The sequence below is a fragment of the Pelodiscus sinensis genome, chromosome 5 (assembly GCF_052426305.1).
Source record: "Pelodiscus sinensis isolate ZL-2025 chromosome 5, ASM5242630v1, whole genome shotgun sequence".
NCBI classification, from domain to species: Eukaryota; Metazoa; Chordata; order Testudines; family Trionychidae; genus Pelodiscus; species Pelodiscus sinensis.
The window spans coordinates 136,415,408-136,434,173 of record NC_143056.1 but is presented as its reverse complement, the minus strand read 5'-3'; the positions used below and the strand labels follow the sequence as shown (position 1 = coordinate 136,434,173).

The following is an 18,766-nucleotide window of genomic DNA, read 5'->3' as shown; positions in this document are numbered from 1 at the left end:
GGGCGTTCGGGGGGCTGGGGATCCCGTGCCGCGGGCCCTGGGGCGTTCGGGGGGCGGGGATCCCGTGCCGCGGGCCCTGGGGCGTTCGGGGGGCTGGGGATCCCGTGCCGCGGGCCCTGGGGCGTTCGGGGGGCGGGGATCCCGTGCCGCGGGCCCTGGGGCGTTCGGGGGGCTGGGGATCCCGTGCCGCGGGCCCTGGGGCGTTCGGGGGGCGGGGATCCCGTGCCGCGGGCCCTGGGGCGTTCGGGGGGCAGGGATCCCGTGCCGCGGGCCCTGGGGCGCCCTGGGGCGTTCGGGGGGCGGGGATCCCGTGCCGCGGGCCCTGGGGCGCTCGGGGGGCTGGGGATCCCGTGCCGCGGGCCCTGGGGCTTTCGGGGGGCGGGGATCCTGTGCCGCGGGCCCTGGGGCGTTCGGGGGGCTGGGGATCCCGTGCCGCGGGCCCTGGGGCGTTCGGGGGGCTGGGGATCCCGTGCCGCGGGCCCTGGGGCGTTCGGGGGGCGGGGATCCCGTGCCGCAGGCCCTGGGGCGTTCGGGGGCCTGGGGATCCCGTGCCGTGGGCCCTGGGGCGTTCGGGGGCCTGGGGATCCCGTGCCGCGGGCCCTGGGGCGTTCGGGGGGGCTGGGGATCCCGTGCCGCGGGCCCTGGGGCGCTCGGGGGGCTGGGGATCCCGTGCCGCGGGCCCTGGGGCGCTCGGGGGGCGGGGATCCCGTGCCGCGGGCCCTGGGGCGTTCGGGGGGCTGGGGATCCCGTGCCGCGGGCCCTGGGGCGCTCGGGGGGCTGGGGATCCCGTGCCGCGGGCCCTGGGGCGCTCGGGGGGCTGGGGATCCCGTGCCGCAGGCCCTGGGGCGTTCGGGGGGCGGGGATCCCGTGCCGCGGGCCCTGGGGCGTTCGGGGGGCTGGGGATCCCGTGCCGCGGGCCCTGGGGCGTTCGGGGGGCGGGGATCCCGTGCCGCGGGCCCTGGGGCGCTCGGGGGGCGGGGATCCCGTGCCGCGGGCCCTGGGGCGCTCGGGGGGCTGGGGATCCCGTGCCGCGGGCCCTGGGGCGCTCGGGGGGCTGGGGATCCCGTGCCGCGGGCCCTGGGGCGTTCGGGGGGCGGGGATCCCGTGCCGCAGGCCCTGGGGCGTTCGGGGGGCGGGGATCCCGTGCCGCGGGCCCTGGGGCGCTCGGGGGGCTGGGGATCCCGTGCCGCGGGCCCTGGGGCGTTCGGGGGGCGGGGATCCCGTGCCGCGGGCCCTGGGGCGTTCGGGGGGCTGGGGATCCCGTGCCGCGGGCCCTGGGGCGTTCGGGGGGCGGGGATCCCGTGCCGCGGGCCCTGGGGCGCTCGGGGGGCGGGGATCCCGTGCCGCGGGCCCTGGGGCGTTCGGGGGGCGGGGATCCCGTGCCGCAGGCCCTGGGGCGTTCGGGGGGCTGGGGATCCCGTGCCGCGGGCCCTGGGGCGTTCGGGGGGCGGGGATCCCGTGCCGCGGGCCCTGGGGCATTCGGGGGGCGGGGATCCCGTGCCGCGGGCCCTGGGGTGTTCGGGGGGCGGGGATCCCGTGCCGCGGGCCCTGGGGCGCTCGGGGGGCGGGGATCCCGTGCCGCGGGCCCTGGGGCGCTCGGGGGGCGGGGATCCCGTGCCGCGGGCCCTGGGGCGTTCGGGGGGCGGGGATCCCGTGCCGCGGGCCCTGGGGCGTTCGGGGGGCGGGGATCCCGTGCCGCGGGCCCTGGGGCGCTCGGGGGGCGGGGATCCCGTGCCGCGGGCCCTGGGGCGTTCGGGGGGCGGGGATCCCGTGCCGCGGGCCCTGGGGTGTTCGGGGGGCGGGGATCCCGTGCCGCGGGCCCTGGGGCGTTCGGGGGGCGGGGATCCCGTGCCGCGGGCCCTGGGGCGCTCGGGGGGCGGGGATCCCGTGCCGCGGGCCCTGGGGCGTTCGGGGGGCGGGGATCCCGTGCCGCGGGCCCTGGGGCGTTCGGGGGGCTGGGGATCCCGTGCCGCGGGCCCTGGGGCGTTCGGGGGGCGGGGATCCCGTGCCGCGGGCCCTGGGGCGTTCGGGGGGCTGGGGATCCCGTGCCGCGGGCCCTGGGGCGTTCGGGGGGCGGGGGATCCCGTGCCGCGGGCCCTGGGGCGCTCGGGGGGCTGGGGATCCCGTGCCGCGGGCCCTGGGGCGTTCGGGGGGCGGGGATCCCGTGCCGCGGGCCCTGGGGCGTTCGGGGGGCTGGGGATCCCGTGCCGCGGGCCCTGGGGCGTTCGGGGGCTGGGGATCCCGTGCCGCGGGCCCTGGGGCGCTCGGGGGGCGGGGATCCCGTGCCGCGGGCCCTGGGGCGTTCGGGGGGCGGGGATCCCGTGCCGCGGGCCCTGGGGCGTTCGGGGGGCTGGGGATCCCGTGCCGCGGGCCCTGGGGCGTTCGGGGGGCGGGGATCCCGTGCCGCGGGCCCTGGGGTGTTCGGGGGGCGGGGATCCCGTGCCGCGGGCCCTGGGGCGCTCGGGGGGCGGGGATCCCGTGCCGCGGGCCCTGGGGCGCTCGGGGGGCTGTTTGCCCTCGAGGGGGCTCAGACAAAGGAGTACTGGTTGCTGACTGCCCGGGCGTGTCCCGTGCCCCTGTCTAGCTCCTCAGCCTGGAGCTGCAGGCCCCTCCCCGTGGGCCCGTCTTCCGGATCCCCTGCGCTGCCCGCCCCGTCCTCCTCTTCCTCCTCCTCCTCCGGCCGGGAGGGGCCGCCGGGGGCTGGAGCGTCAGGCACGAGCCAGGGGGGCTGTGGGCCCCCCCCCTCCGGAGCTGCGTGCCTGGAGGGGGGTGGGGAGGGCAGGCTACGGGAGGTGCTCGGCTCTGTGGAGACAAGAGAAGAGGGGTCCGGAGTTACCTGGTGCCGTGGCGGCCCCGCCCCCCCATGGATGGCGAGATGGGCCCGGCGCAGACACACTCACTCCCCCGGAGCCACTTACAAACAGTCATTCGCGCCGATGGAGACCAGGCCGGGCGAGTCAGGGCGGTGCTGGGTCGGCTCACAGGCGGCGGCTCGGCTGCCCGCCCTGTCCCTGCCTGCAGGGGGGACGGGGGAGACAGAGACGCCCGTCAGATACGGGGACAGACAGACGGAGATGGGGGACAGACGGGACAGCCGCCTGGCCTGGGGGACAGACACAGCATGGACGGACAGACACGGGACAGGACGGCTGCCAGAGAGGGCTGGGACGCCCACCTCCCCCAACTGATGTAACCCCTCCAGCCCCAGCTGAGCCCCCCAGACACGGCGCCCCCCACCCGCGCTGAGCCCCAGAGACATTGGGCCCCCCCGCCACCTCTTACCCCCCCCCCACCGCCCCTAGCCAGACATGCACTGCGCCCAGCAGACGCTGCGCCCCCGCACTGCCCCTGAGCCCCGCAGACACTGCGCCCCCGCACTGCCCCGAGCCCCACAGACACTGCGCCCACGCACTGCCCCGAGCCCCACAGACACTGCGCCCCCCAGCACTGCCCCGAGCCCCACAGACACTGCGCCCCCCGCACTGCCCCTGAGCCCCACAGACACTCTGCCCCCCGCACTGCCCCGAGCCCCACAGACACTGCGCCCCCGCACTGCCCCGAGCCCCACAGACACTGCGCCCCCGCACTGCCCCTGAGCCCCGCAGACACTGCGCCCCCGCACTGCCCCGAGCCCCACAGACACTGCGCCCCCGCACTGCCCCTGAGCCCCACAGACACTCTGCCCCCCGCACTGCCCCTGAGCCCCGCAGACACTCTGCCCCCCGCACTGCCCCTGAGCCCCGCAGACACTGCGCCCCCGCACTGCCCCGAGCCCCAGACACTGCGCCCCCCCGCACTGCCCCTGAGCCCCAGACACTGCGCCCCCGCACTGCCCCGAGCCCCGCAGACACTGCGCCCCCGCACTGCCCCGAGCCCCACAGACACTGCGCCCCCGCACTGCCCCTGAGCCCCGCAGACACTGCGCCCCCGCACTGCCCCTGAGCCCCGCAGATACTGCGCCCCCGCACTGCCCCTGAGCCCCACAGACACTCTGCCCCCCGCACTGCCCCTGAGCCCCACAGACACTCTGCCCCCCGCACTGCCCCTGAGCCCCGCAGACACTGCGCCCCCGCACTGCCCCGAGCCCCACAGACACTGCGCCCCCCTGCACTGCCCCTGAGCCCCACAGACACTGCGCCCCCCCGCACTGCCCCTGAGCCCCACAGACACTGCGCCCCCGCACTGCCCCTGAGCCCCAGACACTCTGCCCCCCGCCACCACTTAGCCCCCCCACCTCCTTAGCCAGACATGCACTGCGCCCCGCAGACACTGCGCCCCCGCACTGCCCCTGAGCCCCGCAGACACTGCGCCCCCGCACTGCCCCTGAGCCCCACAGACACTCTGCCCCCCGCACTGCCCCTGAGCCCCACAGACACTGCACCCCCGCACTGCTCCTGAGCCCCGCAGATACTGCGCCCCCGCACTGCCCCTGAGCCCCACAGACACTCTGCCCCCCGCACTGCCCCTGAGCCCCACAGACACTCTGCCCCCCGCACTGCCCCTGAGCCCCACAGACACTCTGCCCCCCGCACTGCCCCTGAGCCCCACAGACACTCTGCCCCCCGCACTGCCCCTGAGCCCCGCAGACACTCTGCCCCCCGCACTGCCCCTGAGCCCCACAGACACTCTGCCCCCCGCACTGCCCCTGAGCCCCACAGACACTCTGCCACCCGCACTGCCCCTGAGCCCCGCAGATACTGCGCCCCCACACTGCCCCTGAGCCCCACAGACACTCTGCCCCCGCACTGCCCCTGAGCCCCACAGACACTCTGCCCCCCACCGCCCCTAGCCAGACATGCACTGCGCCCTGCACACACTGCGCCCCCACACTGCCTCTGCTCCCCACAGACACTCTGCCCCCCCACCACCACTTAGCCCCCCCACCTCCTTAGCCAGACATGCACTGCGCCCCGCAGACACTGCGCCCCCGCACTGCCTCTGAGCCCCACAGACACTGCGCCCCCGCACTGCCCCTGAGCCCCACAGACACTGCGCCCCCGCACTGCCCCTGAGCCCCAGACACTCTGCCCCCCCGCCACCACTTAGCCCCCCCCACCGCCCCTAGCCAGACATGCACTGCGCCCCGCAGACACTGGGCCCCCGCACTGCCACTGAGCCTCACAGACACTCTGCCCCCCCACCACCACTTAGCCCCCCCACCTCCTTAGCCAGACATGCACTGCGCCCCCGCACTGCCCCTGAGCCCCGCAGACACTGCGCCCCCGCACTGCCCCTGAGCCCCACAGACACTCTGCACCCCGCACTGCCCCTGAGCCCCACAGACACTGCACCCCCGCACTGCTCCTGAGCCCCGCAGATACTGCGCCCCCGCACTGCCCCTGAGCCCCACAGACACTCTGCCCCCCGCACTGCCCCTGAGCCCCACAGACACTCTGCCCCCCGCACTGCCCCTGAGCCCCGCAGACACTCTGCCCCCCGCACTGCCCCTGAGCCCCACAGACACTCTGCCACCCGCACTGCCCCTGAGCCCCGCAGACACTGCGCCCCCACACTGCCCCTGAGCCCCACAGACACTCTGCCCCCGCACTGCCCCTGAGCCCCACAGACACTCTGCCCCCCCACCGCCCCTAGCCAGACATGCACTGCGCCCTGCACACACTGCGCCCCCACACTGCCTCTGCTCCCCACAGATACTCTGCCCCCCCGCCACCACTTAGCCCCCCCCACCGCCCCATGCCAGACATGCACTGCGCCCCGCAGACACTGCGCCCCCGCACTGCCCCTGCTCCCCACAGACACTCTGCCCCCGCCACCACTTAGCCCCCCCACCGCCCCTAGCCAGACATGCACTGCGCCCCGCAGACACTGCGCCCCCGCACTGCCCCTGAGCCCCGCAGACACTGCGCCCCCGTACTGCCCCTGAGCCCCACAGACACTCTGCCCCCACACCGCTCCTAGCCAGACATGCACTGCGCCCCGCACACACTGCGCCCCCACACTGCCCCTGCTCCCCACAGACACTCTGCCCCCGCCACCACTTAGCCCCCCCACCGCCCCTAGCCAGACATGCACTGCGCCCCGCAGACACTGCGCCCCCGCACTGCCCCTGAGCCCCGCAGACACTGCGCCCCCGCACTGCCCCGAGCCCCACAGACACTGCGCCCACGCACTGCCCCGAGCCCCACAGACACTGCGCCCCCGCACTGCCCCTGAGCCCCGCAGACACTGCGCCCCCGCACTGCCCCTGAGCCCCGCAGACACTGCGCCCCCCACACTGCCCCTGAGCCCCACAGACACTCTGCCCCCCGCACTGCCCCTGAGCCCCACAGACACTCTGCCCCCCGCACTGCCCCTGAGCCCCGCAGACACTGCGCCCCCGCACTGCCCCGAGCCCCACAGACACTGCGCCCCCCTGCACTGCCCCTGAGCCCCACAGACACTGCGCCCCCCCGCACTGCCCCTGAGCCCCACAGACACTGCGCCCCCCGCACTGCCCCTGAGCCCCACAGACACTGCGCCCCCGCACTGCCCCTGAGCCCCGCAGACACTGCGCCCCCGCACTGCCCCTGAGCCCCGCAGACACTCTGCCCCCCGCCACCACTTAGCCCCCCCCACCGCCCCTAGCCAGACATGCACTGCGCCCCGCAGACACTGCGCCCCCACACTGCCCCTGAGCTCCACGTACACTGCGCCCCCGCACTGCCCCTGAGCCCCACAGACACTCTGCCCCCTCGCCACCACTTAGCCCCCCCACCTCCTTAGCCAGACATGCACTGCGCCCCGCAGACACTGCACCCCCGCACTGCCCCTGAGCCCCGCAGACACTGCGCCCCTGCACTGCCCCTGAGCCCCACAGACACTCTGCCCCCCGCCACCACTTAGCCCCCCCACCTCCTTAGCCAGACATGCACTGCGCCCCACAGACACTGCGCCCCCTGCCGCCCCTGCACCCCATAGACACTGCACCCCCTCGCTGCCACTGCGCCCCACAGACACTGCACCCCCTCACTGCCCCTGGACTCCACAGACACTGCGCCCCCCCGCTGCCACTGCACCCCAGACACTGTGCCCCCCGCTGCCACTGCACCCCAGACACTGTGCCCCCCGCTGCTCTTGCACCCCACACACACTGCGCTCCCCCCGCTGCTGCTGAGCCCCACAGACACTGCGCCCATCTGCCCCCGCTGAGCCAGGCATGCACCATGCCCCTACCCCGACCTGTGCCTCGTCTTCCCCCACCCCACTAGACACGCCCCACTGGACACGCCTGCCTCTCTCCCCCCATCCTACTGGACACGCCTGCCTCTCTCCCCCCCACCCCACTGGACACGCCTGCCTCTCTCCCCCCCACCCCACTGGACACGCCTGCCTCTCTCCCCCCCATCCTACTGGACACGCCTGCCTCTCTCCCCCGCATCCCACTGGACACGCCTGCCTCTCTCCCCCCCATCCCACTGGACACGCCTGCCTCTCTCCCCCCCACCCCACTGGACACGCCTGCCTCTCTCCCCCCCATCCTACTGGACACGCCTGCCTCTCTCCCCCCCACCCCACTGGACACGCCTGCCTCTCTCCCCCCATCCCACTGGACACGCCTGCCTCTCTCCCCCCCATCCCACTGGACACGCCTGCCTCTCTCCCCCCCATCCTACTGGACACGCCTGCCTCTCTCCCCCCCACCTCACTAGACACAGAGCAGCTTCAGCAAAGCTCATGGCTGTGGGAGGCGTGCTAGGAGAGAGCTCTCCCGAGAAGCCAGGAGAAGCAGCTGGGAGCTATTCACACTGGAAAGCACCAGCGTACACTGGGCCTCAGACAGGACCCGCCTCCCCCCCCCCCCCCGTGCGCTGGTGCCGTGCTGAGCTCCCGGCACTGGCCCCCCCCCCCCGGAGCACTGGCGCCGTGCTGAGCTCCCGGCACTGGCCCCGGCCCCCCCAGAGTGCTGGCGCCGTGCTGAGCTCCCGGCACTGGCCCTGGCCCCCCCCCAGAGTGCTGGCACCGTGCTGAGCTCCCGGCACAGGCCCCGGCCCCCCCTCGGAGCACTGGCGCCGTGCTGAGCTCCCGGCACTGGCCCCGCCCCCCCCCCCCGGAGAACTGGCGCCGTGCTGAGCTCCCGGCACTGGCCCCGCCCCGCCCCCGGAGCACTGGCGCCGTGCTGAGCTCCCGGCACTGGCCCCGCCCCCCCCCCCCGGAGCACTGGCGTCATGCTGAGCTCCCGGCACTGGCCCCGCCCCCCCCCCCCCGGAGCACTGGCGTCGTGCTGAGCTCCCGGCACTGGCCCCGCCCCGCCCCCGGAGCACTGGCGCCGTGCTGAGCTCCCGGCACTGGCCCCGCCCCCCCCCGGAGCACTGGCGTCGTGCTGAGCTCCCGGCACTGGCCCCGCCCCCCCCCCCCGGAGCACTGGCGTCGTGCTGAGCTCCCAGCACTGGCCCCGCCCCGCCCCCCCCCCCCCAGAGAACTGGCACCGTGCTGAGCTCCCGGCACTGGCCCCCCCCCACCCCCCAGTGCGCTGGCGCCGTGCTGAGCTCCCGGCACTGGCCCCGGCCACTCCCCCAGTGCGCTAGCGCCGTGCTGAGCTCCCGGCACTGGCCCTGGCCACCCAGTGCGCTGGCGCCGTGCTGAGCTCCCGGCACAGGCCCCGGCCACTCCCCCAGTGCGCTGGCGTCGTGCTGAGCTCCCGGCACTGGCCCTGGCCACTCCCCCAGTGCGCTGGCGCCGTGCTGAGCTCCCGGAACTGGCCCCGGCCACTCCCCAGTGCGCTGGCGTCGTGCTGAGCTCCCGGCACTGGCCCCGGCCACTCCCCCAGTGCGCTGGCACCGTGCTGAGCTCCCGGCACTGGCCCCGGCCACTCCCCCAGTGCGCTGGCACCGTGCTGAGCTCCCGGCACTGGCCCCGGCCACTCCCCCAGTGCGCTGGCGTCGTGCTGAGCTCCCGGCACTGGCCCCGGCCACTCCCCCAGTGCGCTGGCGCCGTGCTGAGCTCCCGGCACTGGCCCCGGCCACTCCCCCAGTGCGCTGGCGTCGTGCTGAGCTCCCGGCACTGGCCCCGGCCACTCCCCCAGTGCGCTGGCACCGTGCTGAGCTCCCGGCACTGGCCCCGGCCACTCCCCCAGTGCGCTGGCGCCGTGCTGAGCTCCCGGCACTGGCCACGGCCACTCCCCCAGTGCGCTGGCACCGTGCTGAGCTGCCGGCACTGGCCCCCCCCCACCCTCCAGTGCGCTGGCGCCGTGCTGAGCTCCCGGCACTGGCCCCCCCCCACCCCCCAGTGCGCTGGCGCCGTGCTGAGCTCCCGGCACTGGCCCCGGCCACTCCCCCAGTGCGCTAGCGCCGTGCTGAGCTCCCGGCACTGGCCCTGGCCACCCAGTGCGCTGGCTCCGTGCTGAGCTCCCGGCACAGGCCCCGGCCACTCCCCCAGTGCGCTGGCGTCGTGCTGAGCTCCCGGCACTGGCCCTGGCCACTCCCCCAGTGCGCTGGCGCCGTGCTGAGCTCCCGGCACTGGCCCCGGCCACTCCCCCAGTGCGCTGGCGTCGTGCTGAGCTCCCGGCACTGGCCCCGGCCACTCCCCCAGTGCGCTGGCACCGTGCTGAGCTCCCGGCACTGGCCCCGGCCACTCCCCCAGTGCGCTGGCGCCGTGCTGAGCTCCCGGCACTGGCCACGGCCACTCCCCCAGTGCGCTGGCACCGTGCTGAGCTGCCGGCACTGGCCCCCCCCCACCCTCCAGTGCGCTGGCGCCGTGCTGAGCTCCCGGCACTGGCCCCCCCCCACCCCCCAGTGCGCTGGCGCCGTGCTGAGCTCCCGGCACTGGCCCCGGCCACTCCCCCAGTGCGCTAGCGCCGTGCTGAGCTCCCGGCACTGGCCCTGGCCACCCAGTGCGCTGGCTCCGTGCTGAGCTCCCGGCACAGGCCCCGGCCACTCCCCCAGTGCGCTGGCGTCGTGCTGAGCTCCCGGCACTGGCCCTGGCCACTCCCCCAGTGCGCTGGCGCCGTGCTGAGCTCCCAGCACTGGCCCCGGCCACCCCCCAGTGCGCTGGCGCCGTGCTGAGCTCCCAGCACTGGCCCCGGCCACCCCCCAGTGCGCTGGCGCCGTGCTGAGCTCCCAGCACTGGCCCCGGCCACTCCCCAGTGCGCTGGCGCCGTGCTGAGCTCCCGGCACTGGCCCCGGCCACTCCCCCAGTGCGCTGGCGTCGTGCTGAGCTCCCGGCACTGGCCCTGGCCACTCCCCCAGTGCGCTGGCACCGTGCTGAGCTCCCGGCACAGGCCCCGGCCACTCCCCCAGTGCGCTGGCGTCGTGCTGAGCTCCCGGCACTGGCCCCGGCCACTCCCCCAGTGCGCTGGCGCCGTGCTGAGCTCCCGGCACTGGCCACGGCCACTCCCCCAGTGCGCTGGCGTCGTGCTGAGCTCCCGGCACTGGCCCCGGCCACTCCCCCAGTGCGCTGGCGTCGTGCTGAGCTCCCGGCACTGGCCCCGGCCACTCCCCCAGTGCGCTAGCGCCGTGCTGAGCTCCCGGCACTGGCCCCGGCCACCCAGTGCGCTGGCACCGTGCTGAGCTCCCAGCACTGGCCCCGGCCACCCCCCAGTGCGCTGGCACCGTGCTGAGCTCCCGGCACAGGCCCCGGCCACTCCCCCAGTGCGCTGGCACCGTGCTGAGCTCCCGGCACTGGCCCCGGCCACTCCCCCAGTGCGCTGGCACCGTGCTGAGCTCCCGGCACTGGCCCCCCCCACCCCCCAGTGCGCTGGCGCCGTGCTGAGCTCCCGGCACTGGCCCCACCCCACCCCCCAGTGCGCTGGCACCGTGCTGAGCTCCCGGCACTGGCCCCGGCCACTCCCCCAGTGCGCTGGCACCGTGCTGAGCTCCCAGCACTGGCCCCGGCCACCCCCCAGTGCGCTGGCACCGTGCTGAGCTCCCGGCACAGGCCCCGGCCACTCCCCCAGTGCGCTGGCACCGTGCTGAGCTCCCGGCACTGGCCCCGGCCACTCCCCCAGTGCGCTGGCACCGTGCTGAGCTCCCGGCACTGGCCCCGGCCACTCCCCCAGTGCGCTGGCGCCGTGCTGAGCTGCTGGCACAGGCCCTCCCCACCCAGTGCGCTGTCGCCGTGCTGAGCTCCCGGCACAGGCCCTGGCTACCCAGTGCGCTGTCGCCGTGCTGAGCTCCTGGCACAGGCCCCCGCCACCCCCCAGTGCGCTGGCGCCGTGCTGAGCTCCCGGCACAGGCCCCCCCCACCCCCCAGTGCGCTGTCGCTGTGCTGAGCTCCCGGCACAGGCCCCCCCCACCCCCCAGTGCGCTGGCGCCGTGCTGAGCTGCCGGCACTGGCCACGGCCACTCCCCCAGTGCGCTGGCGCCGTGCTGAGCTCCCGGCACAGGCCCCCCCCCACCCCCCAGTGCGCTGTCGCTGTGCTGAGCTCCCGGCACAGGCCCCCCCCACCCCCCAGTGCGCTGGCGCCGTGCTGAGCTGCCGGCACTGGCCACGGCCACTCCCCCAGTGCGCTGGCGCCGTGCTGAGCTCCCGGCACTGGCCCTGGCCACTCCCCCAGTGCGCTGGCACCGTGCTGAGCTCCCGGCACAGGCCCCGGCCACTCCCCCAGTGCGCTGGCGCCGTGCTGAGCTGCCGGCACTGGCCACGGCCACTCCCCCAGTGCGCTGGCGCCGTGCTGAGCTCCCGGCACTGGCCCTGGCCACTCCCCCAGTGCGCTGGCACCGTGCTGAGCTCCCGGCACTGGCCCTCCCCACCCAGCGCGCTGGCTCCGTGCTGAACTCCCGGCACTGGCCCTCCCCACCCAGCGCGCTGGCGCCGTGCTGAGCTCCCGGCACTGGCCCTGGCCACTCCCCCAGTGCGCTGGCGCCGTGCTGAGCTCCCGGCACTGGCCCCCCCCACCCCCCAGTGCGCTGGCGCCGTGCTGAACTCCCAGCACTGGCCCTCCCCACCCAGCGCGCTGGCGCCGTGCTGAGCTCCCGGCACTGGCCCTGGCCACTCCCCCAGTGCGCTGGCGCCGTGCTCAGCTCCGGGCACAGGCCCTGGCTACCCAGTGCGCTGTCGCCGTGCTGATCTCCCAGCACAGGCCCCCCCCACTCCCCAGTGCGCTGGCGCCGTGCTGAGCTCCCGGCACAGGCCCCCCCCACCCCCCAGTGCGCTGGCGCCGTGCTCAGCTCCCGGCACAGGCCCCCCCCCACCCCCCAGTGCGCTGGCGCCGTGCTCAGCTCCCAGAACAGGCCCCGGCAGTGGGTCAGCTGGATGGCACCACGCAGACAGACAGAGACACAAAGAGGGGCCAGCCAGCCTCCCCGCCCCCCCCGAACCGCCGCGCAGCCTCCAGCCACGCCTCCTCCAGCCAGGTATGGATGAGCTGTGCGCGAGGGACGGAGCCGGGCGCCTCTCACCGTGCAGCCGCTGCGAGGCCACCACGTAGCTAACCAGGGTGACGTCGCTGGAGCCGCCCGACTCCAGCGGGATGGGGTGCACGCGGAAGTGCTCCAGCATGTCGAAGATGGTCTGGAACCAGAGGTGCTGCACCCGGCACTGCCCGTCCTCGTTCAGCGAGAGGCGGAGGTGCTGGCAGGGGAGGGGACAGGACAGGCAGGTGAGCCCAGGCTTCGCACCCGGCTCAGTTGCGGGAGCGGCCGCAGGCTGGCACCTTACCTTGGCCTTGCCCTGGAAATTGAAGGTCAGCACGTACTCGCCGCGCCGCGTCTCGCTCTGCCGCACCAGGAAGACACCGTGGCTGCTGGGGCCGCCGGCCAGGACCAGCTGGGCAGCCTTGAGCCGGGACAAGGTGCCGTGGAACCAGGGATACTCCGAGAGTGGGTGCTCGGGGTCCCCCCCCCCGGGGTCTGGCTCCCCCTGGAACAGGAACGAGCCTGACGGGAGAAGGGGGTGACGCAGAGCACGGGGGTCAGACTTGGCCATGGAAGCCGCCTGGCTCCCCTCTCGGACCCTTCCCCCAGCCCATCCTGCCCCCCGCACCTGCTCCCCTCTCAGCCCCTTCCCCCAGCCCGGCCTGCCCCCCCCACCTGCTCCCCTCTCGGCCCCTTCCCCCAGCCCGGCCTGCCCCCCCCCACCTGCTCCCCTCTCGGCCCCTTCCCCCAGCCCGGCCTGCCCCCCCCCACCTGCTCCCCTCTCGGCCCCTTCCCCCAGCCCGGCCTGCCCCCCCCCACCTGCTCCCCTCTCGGCCCCTTCCCCCAGCCCATCCTGCCCCCCCACCTGCTCCCCTCTCGGCCCCTTCCCCCAGCCCATCCTGCCCCCCCCACCTGCTCCCCTCTCGGCCCCTTCCCCCAGCCCGGCCTGCCCCCCCCACCTGCTCCCCTCTCGGCCCCTTCCCCCAGCCTGGCCTGCCCCCCACCTGCTCCCCTCTCGGCCCCTTCCCCCAGCCCGGCCTGCCCCCCCCACCTGCTCCCCTCTCGGCCCCTTCCCCCAGCCCATCCTGCCCCCCCACCTGCTCCCCTCTCGGCCCTTTCCCCCAGCCCATCCTGCCCCCCCACCTGCTCCCCTCTCGGCCCCTTCCCCCAGCCCATCCTGCCCCCCCCACCTGCTCCCCTCTCGGCCCCTTCCCCCAGCCCATCCTGCCCCCCCACCGGCTCCCCTCTCGGCCCCTTCCCCCAGCCCAGCCTGCCCCCCCCACCTGCTCCCCTCTCGGCCCCTTCCCCCAGCCCGACCTGCCCCCCCCACCTGCTCCCCTCTCGGCCCCTTCCCCCAGCCCGGCCTGCCCCCCCCACCTGCTCCCCTCTCGGCCCTTTCCCCAGCCCATCCTGCCCCCCCACCTGCTCCCCTCTCGGCCCCTTCCCCCAGCCCGGCCTGCCCCCCCCCACCTGCTCCCCTCTCGGCCCCTTCCCCCAGCCCGGCCTGCCCCCCCCCACCTGCTCCCCTCTGCCTCCTTGACCCTCTTCCCCCAGCGTGTCCTGCCCCCCAAACCGCTTCCCTCTGCACTCTTCCCCCAGCTCCCCAGCATGTGCTGCCCCCCAACCCATCCCTTCTGCCTCCCCAACGCCTTCCCCCTCGGCCTCCTAAACCTCTCCCCTCTGCCCCCAACCCCTCCCCCCGAACTGCTCCCCTCTCAGCCCCCACCCCTCCCTTCCGACCCAGTGCACTTCCCTACAACCTGGTATCCCCGGCACACCAACCACACACTCCCACCCTCCCGCCCCCCCACTCCCACCTACAGCACCTGCTCAATTTCACCTTACACAGTGCCTTGCCTCCCCCCTCACCCGCCCTCCGCCAGCCTCGCCTCCCCCCCCCCGCTCGCCCTCCGCCAGCCTCTCCCCTCCCCCCACCCGCCCTCCATGAGCTTCGCTCCAAACCCCACCCACCCCCCTCCCTCCACCCACCCACCCTCCGCCAGCCTCCCCCCTCCCACCCGCCCTCCATGAGCCTGGCCCCTCCCCCACCTGCCCGCTGCGAGCCTCGCCCATACCTGTGGCATCAGGAGTGTCAGGGAAGGGGGTGTGCAGCAGGCTGGGGGGGTAGGGACTCTGCAGCCGCTCCGCTGCCTCATCAATGGGGACCCGGGGAGGCAGTTCGGGGGGCAGCAGCTCCATGGAGTTGAAGTGGGAAGCAGCAATGCAGACGGAGCTGGGGGAGATGGAGGCCGAGAGGTGCTCGGACAGACCCCCATACGCACCTGGGGGCACAGGACGTTACCCATCTCAGAGCGCGTGGCGAACCCCTGTTCCTGGGAGCAGCGGGATCCAGTGGCAGGCTGTTCCGCTGAGCTACACAACTCCCTCCAGCGCACCCCTACAGAGCCCAGGGTGGGGCAGCAAACCAAGGGAGCCCCCAGGGCTGTAGCCCAGGCTGTTGCTACGGGGGCGTAGGGTGGGGAGCTGAGAGGCAAGGCAAAGGAAGGGTTGGGGGTCTGCCGAAGAAGACCTACTCCTGGGCTGGTTGGGGGGATCCTAGGGTGCTGGTAAGAGGAACAAGCCACGCTGGAGAGGTAGGGGGCAGAAGCAGTGGGGCTTGAATGCGGTACGGGGTAGAAGAAGGGTTAGAGATCTGACTATCAAATGTTGGTTCTGATGGGGACGAAGGGAAACAGGGCTGGGGTGGACCAGCTATGGGGTAGCAGTCCTAGCAGGGTGGAAATGGACAGGGCAGGGGGACCAGCTATGGGGTAGCAGTCCTAGCTGGGTGGAAATGGACAGGGCTGGGGTGGACCAGCTATGGGGTAGCAGTCCTAGCAGGGTGGAAATGGACAGGGCAGGGGGGGACCAGCTATGGGGTAGCAGTCCTAGCAGGGTGGAAATGGACAGGGCAGGGGGACCAGCTATGGGGTAGCAGTCCTAGCTGGGTGGAAATGGACAGGGCTGGGGTGGACCAGCTATGGGGTAGCAGTCCTAGCAGGGTGGAAATGGACAGGGCAGGGGAGGACCAGCTATGGGGTAGCAGTCCTAGCAGGGTGGAAATGGACAGGGCAGGGGAGGACCAGCTATGGGGTAGCAGTCCTAGCTGGGTGGAAATGGACAGGGCTGGGGTGGACCAGCTATGGGGTAGCAGTCCTAGCAGGGTGGAAATGGACAGGGCAGGGGAGGACCAGCTATGGGGTAGCAGTCCTAGCAGGGTGGAAATGGACAGGGCAGGGGGGGACCAGCTATGGGGTAGCAGTCCTAGCTGGGTGGAAATGGACAGGGCAGGGGAGGACCAGCTATGGGGTAGCAGTCCTAGCAGGGTGGAAATGGACAGGGCAGGGGGGGACCAGCTATGGGGTAGCAGTCCTAGCAGGGTGGAAATGGAAAGGGCAGGGGGGACCAGCTATGGGGTAGCAGTCCTAGCAGGGTGGAAATGGACAGGGCAGGAGGACCAGCTATGGGGTAGCAGTCCTAGCTGGGTGGAAATGGACAGGGCAGGGGGGGACCAGCTATGGGGTAGCAGTCCTAGCAGGGTGGAAATGGACAGGGCAGGGGGGGACCAGCTATGGGGTAGCAGTCCTAGCAGGGTGGAAATGGACAGGGCAGGGGGGGACCAGCTATGGGGTAGCAGTCCTAGCAGGGTGGAAATGGACAGGGCTGGGGGGGACCAGCTATGGGGTAGCAGTCCTAGCAGGGTGGAAATGGACAGGGCAGGGGGGGACCAGCTATGGGGTAGCAGTCCTAGCAGGGTGGAAATGGACAGGGCTGGGGGGGACCAGCTATGGGGTAGCAGTCCTAGCAGGGTGGAAATGGACAGGGCAGGGGGGCCAGCTATGGGGTAGCAGTCCTAGCTGGGTGGAAATGGACAGGGCAGGGGGGACCAGCTATGGGGTAGCAGTCCTAGCAGGATGGAAATGGACAGGGCAGGGGGGCCAGCTATGGGGTAGCAGTCCTAGCAGGGTGGAAATGGACAGGGCTGGGGGGGACCAGCTATGGGGTAGCAGTCCTAGCTGGGTGGAAATGGACAGGGCAGGGGGGGCAGGGGGGGACCAGCTATGGGGTAGCAGTCCTAGCAGGGTGGAAATGGACAGGGCTGGGGGGGACCAGCTATGGGGTAGCAGTCCTAGCAGGGTGGAAATGGACAGGGCAGGAGGACCAGCTATGGGGTAGCAGTCCTAGCAGGGTGGAAATGGACAGGGCAGGGGAGGACCAGCTATGGGGTAGCAGTCCTAGCAGGGTGGAAATGGACAGGGCAGGAGGACCAGCTATGGGGTAGCAGTCCTAGCAGGGTGGAAATGGACAGGGCTGGGGTGGACCAGCTATGGGGTAGCAGTCCTAGCTGGGTGGAAATGGACAGGGCAGGGGAGGACCAGCTATGGGGTAGCAGTCCTAGCAGGGTGGAAATGGACAGGGCAGGGGGGGACCAGCTATGGGGTAGCAGTCCTAGCTGGGTGGAAATGGACAGGGCAGGGGAGGACCAGCTATGGGGTAGCAGTCCTAGCAGGGTGGAAATGGACAGGGCAGGGGGGGACCAGCTATGGGGTAGCAGTCCTAGCAGGGTGGAAATGGAAAGGGCAGGGGGGGACCAGCTATGGGGTAGCAGTCCTAGCAGGGTGGAAATGGACAGGGCAGGAGGACCAGCTATGGGGTAGCAGTCCTAGCTGGGTGGAAATGGACAGGGCAGGGGGGGACCAGCTATGGGGTAGCAGTCCTAGCAGGGTGGAAATGGACAGGGCAGGGGGGGACCAGCTATGGGGTAGCAGTCCTAGCAGGGTGGAAATGGACAGGGCAGGGGAGGACCAGCTATGGGGTAGCAGTCCTAGCAGGGTGGAAATGGACAGGGCAGGGGGGGACCAGCTATGGGGTAGCAGTCCTAGCAGGGTGGAAATGGACAGGGCTGGGGGGGACCAGCTATGGGGTAGCAGTCCTAGCAGGGTGGAAATGGACAGGGCAGGGGGGGACCAGCTATGGGGTAGCAGTCCTAGCAGGGTGGAAATGGACAGGGCTGGGGGGGGACCAGCTATGGGGTAGCAGTCCTAGCTGGGTGGAAATGGACAGGGCAGGGGAGGACCAGCTATGGGGTAGCAGTCCTAGCAGGGTGGAAATGGACAGGGCAGGGGGGCACCAGCTATGGGGTAGCAGTCCTAGCAGGGTGGAAATGGACAGGGCAGGGGGGCCAGCTATGGGGTAGCAGTCCTAGCTGGGTGGAAATGGACAGGGCTGGGGGGGACCAGCTATGGGGTAGCAGTCCTAGCAGGGTGGAAATGGACAGGGCAGGGGGGGACCAGCTATGGGGTAGCAGTCCTAGCAGGGTGGAAATGGACAGGGCAGGAGGACCAGCTATGGGGTAGCAGTCCTAGCAGGGTGGAAATGGACAGGGCAGGGGAGGACCAGCTATGGGGTAGCAGTCCTAGCAGGGTGGAAATGGACAGGGCAGGGGAGGACCAGCTATGGGGTAGCAGTCCTAGCAGGGTGGAAATGGACAGGGCAGGGGGGGACCAGCTATGGGGTAGCAGTCCTAGCAGGGTGGAAATGGACAGGGCAGGAGGACCAGCTATGGGGTAGCAGTCCTAGCAGGGTGGACATGGACAGGGCTGGGGGGGACCAGCTATGGGGTAGCAGTCCTAGCAGGGTGGACATGGACAGGGCTGGGGGGGACCAGCTATGGGGTAGCAGTCCTAGCAGGGTGGAAATGGAAAGGGCTGGGGGGGACCAGCTATGGGGTAGCAGTCCTAGCAGGGTGGAAATGGACAGGGCTGGGGGGGACCAGCTATGGGGTAGCAGTCCTAGCAGGATGGAAATGGACAGGGCAGGGGGGCCAGCTATGGAGTAGCAGTCCTAGCAGGGTGGAAATGGACAGGGCAGGGGAGGACCAGCTATGGGGTAGCAGTCCTAGCAGGGTGGAAATGGAAAGGGCTGGGGGGGACCAGCTATGGGGTAGCAGTCCTAGCAGGGTGGAAATGGACAGGGCAGGGGGGGACCAGCTATGGGGTAGCAGTCCTAGCAGGGTGGAAATGGACAGGGCAGGGGGGCCAGCTATGGGGTAGCAGTCCTAGCAGGGTGGAAATGGACAGGGCAGGAGGACCAGCTATGGGGTAGCAGTCCTAGCAGGGTGGAAATGGACAGGGCAGGAGGACCAGCTATGGGGTAGCAGTCCTAGCAGGGTGGAAATGGACAGGGCAGGAGGACCAGCTATGGGGTAGCAGTCCTAGCAGGGTGGAAATGGACAGGGCAGGGGAGGACCAGCTATGGGGTAGCAGTCCTAGCAGGGTGGAAATGGACAGGGCAGGGGAGGACCAGCTATGGGGTAGCAGTCCTAGCAGGGTGGACATGGACAGGGCAGGGGGGGACCAGCTATGGGGTAGCAGTCCTAGCAGGGTGGAAATGGACAGGGCTGGGGGGGACCAGCTATGGGGTAGCAGTCCTAGCAGGGTGGAAATGGACAGGGCTGGGGGGGACCAGCTATGGGG

At 72.7% G+C, this 18,766-nt stretch overlaps 1 protein-coding gene across 2 annotated transcripts in view; it reads right to left on the bottom strand.

Annotated features, from left to right (window-relative positions):
• Positions 1-2,381: 2,381 nt before the first annotated feature.
• SH2B1 (SH2B adaptor protein 1) overlaps positions 2,382-18,766 on the bottom strand; it is a 34,142-nt gene continuing 17,757 nt past the window's right edge. Inside the window, exons 6-10 of one of the 2 annotated variants that reach the window (XM_089778817.1) lie at positions 14,366-14,572; positions 12,595-12,812; positions 12,336-12,507; positions 2,919-3,015; positions 2,638-2,802 (exon numbers count right to left, since the gene is read on the bottom strand). In XM_089778817.1, coding sequence (XP_089634943.1) covers positions 2,784-2,802; positions 2,919-3,015; positions 12,336-12,507; positions 12,595-12,812; positions 14,366-14,572 — 713 coding nt within the window. In that variant the 3' untranslated portion in view covers positions 2,638-2,783. Of the gene's footprint in view, positions 2,803-2,918; positions 3,016-12,335; positions 12,508-12,594; positions 12,813-14,365; positions 14,573-18,766 lie in introns of both variants that reach the window. The other variant, XM_089778818.1, reaches the window with a different exon arrangement.